At 57.1% G+C, this 9,760-nt stretch overlaps 1 protein-coding gene across 3 annotated transcripts; it reads right to left on the bottom strand.

Annotated features, from left to right (window-relative positions):
* Positions 1 to 221: 221 nt before the first annotated feature.
* Positions 222 to 7,035, bottom strand: CDCP2 (CUB domain containing protein 2). Of its 3 annotated transcripts, XM_086617738.1 has the most exons (7): positions 7,016 to 7,035; positions 6,536 to 6,664; positions 4,439 to 4,833; positions 4,012 to 4,356; positions 3,185 to 3,538; positions 724 to 902; positions 222 to 536 (listed from the first exon to the last, which is right to left on the bottom strand). In XM_086617738.1, the coding sequence occupies exons 2-7, from the start codon at positions 6,547 to 6,549 to the stop codon at positions 222 to 224; spliced, it is 1,602 nt and encodes a 533-aa protein (XP_086473864.1). In that variant the 5' UTR covers positions 6,550 to 6,664; positions 7,016 to 7,035. The 3 variants fall into 3 exon arrangements, with proteins under 3 accessions (XP_086473864.1, XP_086473865.1, XP_086473863.1); XM_086617739.1 differs by lacking the exon at positions 7,016 to 7,035 and having other exon boundaries at positions 4,439 to 4,830; positions 6,533 to 6,648; XM_086617737.1 differs by lacking the exon at positions 7,016 to 7,035 and having other exon boundaries at positions 4,439 to 4,786; positions 6,535 to 6,610.
* Positions 7,036 to 9,760: the final 2,725 nt, after the last annotated feature.

Here is a 9,760-nt window from a genome sequence, read left to right on the forward strand (position 1 = left end):
AAAACAAATTGGGAAGGGAAGCGGCTGCCTATTGCCCAGATTTTTCAGGCTCTGGGAGGAAGGTGGAGGTTGGGTCAGGCTCCATTTCGGAGCCTGGAAGCTGTGTCTCTGTTTGAGCAGCTGTGTTAGTGCTCAGCCCAGGGTGAGAGTGGGTTTTGGGGTGCGTTTCCACCCTGGGCAGGGCTGGGATTGCAAGGCCTGGAGATCTGGGGAGCAGCATCCTACAGAAGCACGAGCCCCACCACCGCGACAACCATGAGGAGCCCGGCCAGTATGCAGATGCTGATGAAGACGATGTCGCTGGTGTCCTGGCCCTTGATTTCGCGCATGTCCATCGCTCCCCCCTCCCGCTGCTGGGCATCCATCAGGTTTTCTGCTTGGCTGAGCCTGGAAGGGTCGGGGCCGGCGACGAGGGTCACCGAGGCTTCCTTCCTCTTTGGTTCACACTGCACCTCGTACTGGTGGATGTCCTCCTGGTCGCCCGCCGAAAAATCGATGTAGAGGGTGCTGACGATGACAGACGTGTTGTTGCGTTTCTGCAAGACAAGGGGCTTTGTGCAGCTCATTTTCACAGGGTTTTGCAGGGCAGTTGGCTACAAATCAGACCAGCATCTACTGGGAAGATGGGAGAGGGACTGGGAACTCCTCTCTGCAGCCAGTATGACCAGCACGGGGCTAACATCTACTCAGCTTGCTTTAAAGGAAGGTTTGCTGACTGCTTACCTGGGATTCGGTGCCGCAGGTGTCAAACCTGGTGTGTATTTTAAAGTTCCCCCCAACCACTTTGGCCGCACAGGAGGGCGTCCCCAAATAAATCCTATTCTTCTCCAACTGGGCCAGGGCCTGCACGGCGATCTGGATGTGGAAGTCCGTCCGGGTGCAGCTGATGTTCATGGGCACAACTGTCGGGACAGAAGACAAGGCACGCGGGAAGGGCTGTTGGGAGGGGATCTCCTCCAGCTGTGGCGACTGCAGGAGCTCAGTGCAGAGCCATGGCCGTTTTCAGAGCTCGCCGTCCCCATCACACACGTAGCAGGTGACCACGAGAGCTTTGCTGATGGCTTGCTGTGGGCACAGAGCTCCCCTGCACACCACAACACCCCTGCGGGACGGACTCTTACGGCAATGAGAGGGAGGGGACGTGTCTCAGGGCGCCCCCAGGCATCCTCAGGGGACAGCCCAGCCAGGTCCTGTCCTAAACATCATCAGCCCTCCATCACCCCCAGAATGTTATTTTTGATGGGCGCTGGAGAACTGTGCACAGAAGGAGCTGCTGTAGAAGTGCCCATGATGGTGAGAAGAGGAGCGAGGCAATGGGGAACCCAGCCCCTCTCCATTGCTCTCCCTCTGGCACCAAATTTGGCCCCTCTGGATGCAGAAAGCATCCACGTGGGGAAAGAAGCAGGGAAAAAAATGCCCCCCTCTTTAAAGTTAATCCTCGCTCAGCCTGAACCAACCACTTGGGCAGTATGAATTATTGAATTATTCCAGCTCCCTCTGAATCTTGGCCTTATGAAACTAGTAAGACGCAATAAAATCAATACGAAAAAATAGTGTCACTTTGCTCCACTTAGTGCATTATAAAACCATTAGAAGATTTACCAAATAACTAAAGTGCATTAGATCAAGGCGAGGAGGAGAAGAAAATGGATCCCTCTCTCCTGGCGTGAAGGCTTTCATTCAAACAGCCGTAAATCACACACGCCCAGCCCGAGTCACAACCTTCCGTGGGCTCGAAAGGAATATATCTGCATGGCTGAATGGATGTGGATGTGGATGTGGATGAGGAGACTGAGGTGCCCCTTTGCCACTGAGGGCTCCCAAGGAAGCCAGCGGCATGGAGAGGCCAGTGCCTCGTGGTAAGAGCAGCCGCTCTCCCAGCAGAGCGCTGGTGGTTGGATGTGCCATGCAGGCTGCTAATTGCAAGCAGATGCCCAAGTTGCTGGGCGAACGTAGCAGGTAGCCTCAGCTTTACAGGGGGACGCTCAGTTTCGTGGCCAAGCTTCTGTCCTCCCCCAAGACGCATCCAGCAGCGTGTACCAGGGGATGCAGGAGCCTCGGGCAGCTGGGAGAAGTCACATCCCTCTCCGTGATGGGGCTTCCCTCTGCTCCCCCACTAGCATCCCATCTATCTGGCTGCAGTGAGGTTTCTCCATGACCAGACACAGTGAGGCCAAGACTTCTCTCCCTGCATATTGCTGTAAAACAGTAAGAAATAAGCAGGACAAGGACAGGGACAGACCTGCCATGCACACTAAAGTCCTACTAGATAGATGTCCAGTACAACCTCTCTCCCTCAGGACAAAACTCCATCCCATCTCTTACTCCTAGAGCCATGTACCCCCAAATTCCTTCTGCTACACTGGAAATGAAGAAGGATTTTGCTGCTGAGTGATAAAAGCTTGTAAACCCAGGGCCAGCCACCTCCAGCTCCTGTGCTGCTGGTGCTGCAGCCCTGCTCCAGCGCCAGCCCACCAACAAGTCTCGCCTCTGTCGGAATCATCCCTGACACACAGGTCAGCTCAGATGTAATTATCTTGAAATACAACGAATGCCGTAAATTCACTGGCTTTTCAGGTGCAAAGGTTGGCAAAGACATGAGAAAGGTTACACACCACCCCTTCCACCACCTATGGATGCACCGGCTGGGACACGGGGCACACCGGCGGTGGGCAGGTGCCCGGCAGGGCTTGCCAGGTGGATTTGGGAGCACCGCGCCCCGGGGGTCCTGCCCCTCCGGCACTGCTGCCGATGGAGAGGACACAGTTTATATCTGCCTGCTCAGCTGTCTGCCAGCGGGGCTGGAGCATCCTGGGGAGCAGGGAATAGGGTTGCGATGCTTGAGGTGGTCACCTTCCCCGGGGCTTTGGGCCCCTAAAAACCCCCCAGGTTTTCTCTCCTTCACGCCCTGAGAGAGGAGCAGAGCACGGCAGCGGCAGAGATGAGAGGAGGAGAAGCTGGGAAGCATCGCTTGAATACTAAACATGACGTGGGGCATGTGCGTCTCACAGTCTGCAAGAGCTGGGGCTCGCCCACCACATCTTATCCACCCCATCCCCAAAGAGCTGCATGCTTTGCTCCTGCAGACAAGTATCTCCACTGCATGGTCCTTCCGGAGATTACATGGTCTCGGGCGTGTCCTGCTGGAAATAAAGCATTCCGGAGCACCCGAGTGAGACCTTACCTCCCACATAGGCGATGGAGAAGCCCCTCTTGGCTATGTTGCGGTCAGTGTGGAGGACCAGCAGCAGCTGGTTGCTGCGGGAGGTGACGGGCGCTGGGCTCTCCCACCCGCACCACCGTCCCAGCAGGGACCCGTTCTCAGTGCCACCGTCAAAGGCAGCCAAGTGGTCGTATTCACAGCTGCCCGTCAGGCTGCTCCGACCCTCCAGCTCCATGTCCAAGAAGAAGACCTTGATCCGGTAGCCCGGGGGCAACTGGATGCTCCACTGGCACTTGAGGTTGTTGGGGTAGAAGTTGGGGTACCGAGGGCTAGAGAAATTCCCTTTGATGGCGGTGAACACCTCCTGGCACTCGCCTGCTCAGGGAAAAAGAGGAAAGGGAAAAATGAAAGCAAACCTTGGGTGTGGAGGATGAGCCATCATTTGTTTTATGGCTAAAGGATGCTCTGCCCTTCACCTCACTGCTCCCCAGCCTTGCGCTTGGCCAATGGACACCCACCAGTTTTGGGGGATGGCAACACCGAAGGTGGCCAAAGTCCTACAAGACCAGATGGGGAAAATCCATATCACCAGGGAATGGTAGGAGCATGGAAGAAGGGTGGCTCTTGCTCAAGAGAAAGACAACCCAGAGCCTGGGACAGCCACAACGATGCCATTTGCATCAGGTGGTGGTTTACACTTCACACCATCATCTCATGAGCTCTCCCCAAAGCGGTCCCCTCCGCTGTCATCTCCTCTTGCTGCAGCGCGAGAGAGAACATCACCGACAACCCCTGGGGACCCGTCCCCACGTCCTTCCTGCTGCCCCACCACCCTGAGACCCCCGCACCTGAGTAGAAATGGGCCTTGAAGCCCCTGCCGCCGATGTTGAAGTCGGACTTGAAGAGGATGAGGAGGTGCGGGGCAGAGGAGACAGTGCGGGGGGGGCGGGTGCTGCCGCAGTAGCGTCCCAGGCGGGGGGCAGCGGCGGTGGGGCCGTCGAAAAGGGCCACGTAGTCGAAGCCGCAGCCCTGACCCCCCTCCACCTGGAAGTCGACGAACACCAGGGTGAGGGGGCCGCTGCCGCCGGCCCCCCCGATGCTCCAGCGGCACTCGGCGTCATTGGGGTAGCTCTCGGGGTAGCGGGGGCTGGTGATCTCCCCAGACAGCCCCGTCAGCTGCCCACCGCAGGCATCTGTGAGGAGGCACGGATGATGAGGACAGGTGGGTAAGGATGGCTGGATGGATGCTCCACCACCACCGTCCATCCCCGCTACCTTTCTGGTAGGCAGCGGCAAAGCCGCGCTTGGCCACGTGGCGGTCGGAGCGGAAGACGACGGCCATGACGTGCCAGGCGGAGGAGAAGGGTGGCGGGGGGCTGCGTCCGCAGAAGGTGCCCAGGAGGTTGCCCTGGTCCCGGGCAGCCCCGTTGTAGACCTGGAGGTAATCGTAGGCGCAGGTGGCGTGGTACTCCAGCTCGAAGTGGCTGAAGGAGAGCAGGACAGAGGAGCCCTCGGCCACCACGATCAGCCATGTGCACTCTGTCTCGTAGGGGTACGGCCCCGGGAAGTTGGGGCTGGAGAAATTGCCAGAGGGTGCTGAGAGCACCCCCCCACATTTGATGCCTGGGAGACACAGAGGTGGATGTGATGTCCCCTTTCCAGGGGAAGCCCAAAAGGACAGAGCCGGGGTGCACAGTACCGGCACCATCCCACCACCAGCACTACTGAAACATCAGTGCCTTGCAGACCCCCACTGGGGGTGTCCCAGAGGACATGTGTCCCCCCCCAACACCTTCCATCCCTCCACGTAACCCTCTTCTCTCCCCGTCACCCTGTGCTGCCCCACAGCGTGGCTGCAGCAGGGCTCAGCCGTGCCCGTCAGCTTGTCCTGCCGGTGCTGGTACGGCGTCCCTGTCCATTTCTCGCCGGGAAAAAGAAATTAAGGAGTGAGTTTGAGTGGTCCAGTGGTGCCAGCCTCGCTGGTGCCCCAGCTGCCCAGCCCTTCAGCTTGGTGCCTCCTGTGGACAATGTTCCCTCCATGTAACGGTGGTATCGGTGAATTCAAGCCAGGAGAAATAGGGGTGAAGGGCTCGATGCACTTAACAATGAGTTATGCCTGTAGGGATCGATTTTCTAATGAAATCTTTATACGGAGACAGGGTTATTGTAAAATACGGGGGGGGGGGGGGGTGGCTGCCACCTGCCCCTCGGTCTGATTGGGGCTGGGGTGGAGGGGCTGATACAGCGGGCACGTATGTCACATCTGGGGGGGACGCGGAGCCTGCGGAGCCTCGGGGGGACACGTGTGGGTTCCCAAGCAAGGCCGGGCGCTCGCTGCCATCAATCTGGGCCAAGTATATTGCAAATCAATAGTCATTGCTTTTCATCGCGCTCGCTGGCGCGGTGACCTCCCGGTGAGGGGGGGGTCCTGTGGATGCATGTGATGCAGCACCACGGCAAAGGGGTAAGGGGGGGGGTTGTTTCCACAAGCAGCAAAGCTGGTCGGATCTAAAATGGGCTTGCTAATTACTGTGGAGGCTAATTACTGGGGATAGGCAATGAAGGAATATGGGGCTGGTACTAAAGGAATAACGTTATTGAAATAAATATGCAAGAGCGGAGACCGCGGGAGGGGTGAGCAGCCAGGGTGCAGGCAGATTGATGGATGAGTGCCTCGGGGTGCTCCGGGAAGCCCAGGTGGGTGCAGGCAGGGGGGTGAGCAGGCAGCGCCGGGCAGCGGGGCAGCCACTTGCACCCCAGGAGCACCCGCGCTGGGGCCAGGGTGGGTTTTGATTTCTGACACAGCCCTTTTGTGAGAAAGGCCCTGCCGTTTTCAGGGAGGGGGACCGCTTGTGAGCCAAGTTACCGGGCTGACCGGGCCCACCCCGACCCTCACATTACTGCATGGTCTGCTCACCCTGCCCTGCCTCTGGGGAGTGTTTTATCCAGGTAAGGTGCGAGGTTTATTACATGCACAGCAACATATACATACATTCACATCTATATGTATGTGTATATGTGCGTATGTATATATTTATATAGGCATGTGCAACTCCAGAAGTTAACAAACCTTTCAGCAAAGTGCCTGTTCACCACAACAGGACAAGCCCTACCTGCAACCTTCCATAAAACACACATGAAGCAGAAGCTGAAGCACGTTGCAGTGTCCCACACCTGCTGCCCCGCATGGCGACTGCAGATCCTGGCTCCTTCCCCCCAGCCTCAGCCAGCCACTCACCTTCTGCGGCCCCGGAGCTGGGACCTGCTCACACCCCAGTGCCATGAACAGCGATCACAAACAGCCCTCTCCTGCCCAGGGGACCACAGATGCCCATCCGATACTGGGGTCCTCACTGGAACCAGGCTCTTACCTCTGCCGGCAGCATCCCCAAGAGCCCCGCACAGCACGGCCAGCGCTGCCAGGCAGCCCAGACCCACGCACCCCATCCTCTGGCTGGCAAATCTCCCCTCACCAGCACCCCAGCATCCTTCTGAAGCTGTCTATCTGGGAGGAAAAAAAAAAATAAATAAAGTGAGAAATAAATAAAAAGCAGGAGGACTGTAGAATTAATAGCGGAATGAATAATTCATCGCTTGTTTGAATTAAGAGCGGCAAGGTAACTTGATCTATTCCTCCCTTCCTTCACTCAGTTTTAATGATCTGGATCAAATGTCCCAAGGATTTACACCATACCAGATACCTTGTCAATACACTATATTTAGAAGAGATATTAATGTTTCAGATACGGTGTATAACGGCAGTAAGTCTGGGCTGACAATATGCCCTTAAGGGGCCATGAAAATAATTTAGTTCACCAGGCAAGCCAGTGAACCAAAATGGGAATTTCAGACTTATCGTGGAAAAGCACCTCAGGAACGAATGTGATTTATACTGCGGCACCCACTGCACAAAGCCAACTGGTGGTAAAGGCCAGAGAAACAGGGAACGGGATTTAAACGCAGCCGTGCCTCCGCGTCGGCTGCCAGGTCAGCATCCCTGCAGCGCGTGCCCAGGCTCAGCGGGATGCTCAGCCCAGGAAAGCGGCAGCTGCGAGCACTAAAGACAGCAAATCCCACCTCCCCCAGGGAAGATTAGAGACGAATTGTGACTCACGGTGAACCCCGTTGATTATTACAGAACCTGCTAAGGCCTTGGAGAATGACCATATTCTTCCACGCCGGCTCACGCTCCTTCACTCCCAGGCTCTCGGATGCAATCGGCTGACGGTAGTCAAGCCCTTGCGTTGGGTGGGAAAGATGCGCTCCTCACGCTGTGCCCCGTTAGCTGGAGGAACCCCAAACCCACCAGCGGTTCAGTTCCTTCCCTCCCACCCAGAAGAGGAAAGACTGTCCTGCTGCCGTAACCCCTACCCAGACGAATTCCAGGAAACAAAAACCCACAAGGGCTTCCTGGCGTGGGGGACCTCTGCTAGAAAAGTCACCTTCAAAGCAGCAGGGAAAGAAGCAAGGGGTATCTCTAAATCTCAGGCAAGGAGACAAGTTGTATTTATTAATTAAGCAATGAGAATCGATGCCTGAGACATTTCCTGTGGGTTAATGATGGGCTGGGAGGAGCTGATGGCCCGAGGTGCAGCTAAGGACCATTAACGCCAACTGGTCATTAATCCCCAGGAAATGCTCCATGCCAAGGTCGTTAAATGCCTGCATATATTTATGGGTAATAATAACAACAATAATATCTGGACAGGCTCTCTCCCTGCTGCCCGGCCTTGCTGGAGCCATGCCAAGGACTGGTGGGAGCATCAGGGCATCCCAACAGGAGCCCTCCCTCCTAAGCCCAGCGAAGGCAGGGCACATCCCGGGTGTCGGATGCTGTGTCGCCCCACGAGCACTATGAGCAAGTGCACGTCTGAACGAGGAGATGCAAGGCAGCCCTCGCTGACCCAGGGTGCAGCGCAAAGCTCCCGCTCTGGTGCAGGGTCTGGGAGATGGCTGCGATGCTGGCACATCTCCTCCTGACCTTGCAGGCACGCTGCAGAGCTTAATTAGCTGCTTCCCTGATAGTCTTGGAGAGGAGGTCTGTCCTCATGCCTAGTACAACACATGCGGGCTCAGAGCCCACAGCAAAGATGCAGGAGAGCTCTGGCACCATGACCCGTGGTGCAGGGGAAGGAGGTCTCCTGGATATTTCCATAACTCCAGCCCTGGCCATGATCTCCTGGACTCGGGGACGTGCTTCCTGGCTTCTCCATCGCTGCATGATGGAGCAACACGTTCCTCCTCACCGCATCCATGTCCAGCAACAGCCACCATCCTCCAGCCCTTCCACTGCCAACCTCAGCACCAAGGCATCTCCCAGCACAGAGCCAGTGTCCGGGACACTGGTTACCTACGTCACTGCTCTTCTCCATCCCTCCAGCTGCGCTCTGCATCGGTGATATCCCCGGGAGACGTGGGGCCAGGGCTGTGCAGCACAGCAGCTGTGCCCCCCTTCCCAGGAGATGGCATCCATCAACTGCCGGAACATTCACCCTTCTCCTGACCTGGGGATGGCCATTCTCCGGCCCAGGCAACGCTGCTTGTCAGCTGGCAGAGCCAGGCGGGAGGGCAGAGGAGCCAGGCAGGTCCTTCCTCATGGAGGTCTGGCCAGAGGTGTTCTGGATCAGCTCAGGGTGCTCTGTCTCAGGTGTTTTGGAGGTGTGTCGTATCGGGGCTGTCTCTGTTCCTCCGTGGGTGAATTTATAAATCATGAGTCAAAAAGGCATTTGATTCATTTAAATAGAAGGGACGTGATCAGGACTGCGAGACTTCAGAGAAGATCAAAGGTTTAAATACGGTCCCCGGGAGAAACGGGAATTATTTAGGCAGGAAATAATGAGATGAAATTAAGAAGGTATTTAGGCTGCACACGAGGAAGAAGAAAGGAAGCGAAGTGAAGTCCCTCTCCCCAGCACAGCGTTGCACGGGCAGCGGGGGCTTCCCAGGGGGCAGCCAGAGCTCCGGTGCCTCCCACCAGCACCCCCCTGTCCCGGCAGAGAGGCAGGGTGTGAGCCCCAGCCCTGGCCTGGCAGCAGCCACCCACCCCTGCAGGGAGCTCACACACCTCCAGCTCCCCCGATAATCACCGTCATCGCCACCATTTCCCTGTAAAACTGCCACCGCGGGGCAGTTCCCAGGCTTCCAAAGGGAAGGAAACCTCTCATCTTCCCTCAGTAGGGAAAATCCTGCCCGAAAGCCTTTCCATCCCACACCCCTGCCTTTGCAGGAGCGTCACGCAAGCCTCCGGAAGGGACTTGTCCCCATGGCAGACGCGTTGGGAAGAGAGGACTGGTGCGAAAGCCAGCCTGAGAAACGAGAAAAGGCTGGAGGGGAAAGGGAGAGCAGGGCAGAAAATCGAGAACAAAGTACCCACGGGTGGTTTAAAGGCCCCTTGGAGTTCCTACTTCCAAGGACATCGCCTCCCCCGCAGAGAACGTCTCGCAAAGACCCCCCTGTCCCCTCCGGCGCACGGCTCGGCACGCGTCGCCTCCTCCCGCTCTGCCTGCGGCCCGCCTTCGCGGGATCGCAACCCGCGGCACTCACAGCTTGCTCCGTCTCTCACCACCCTCCCCGTTAGCCAGGAACAAAGACGGGAGG

The sequence above is a fragment of the Tauraco erythrolophus genome, chromosome 10 (genome assembly GCF_009769465.1).
Source record: "Tauraco erythrolophus isolate bTauEry1 chromosome 10, bTauEry1.pri, whole genome shotgun sequence".
Classification (NCBI taxonomy): domain Eukaryota; kingdom Metazoa; phylum Chordata; class Aves; order Musophagiformes; family Musophagidae; genus Tauraco; species Tauraco erythrolophus.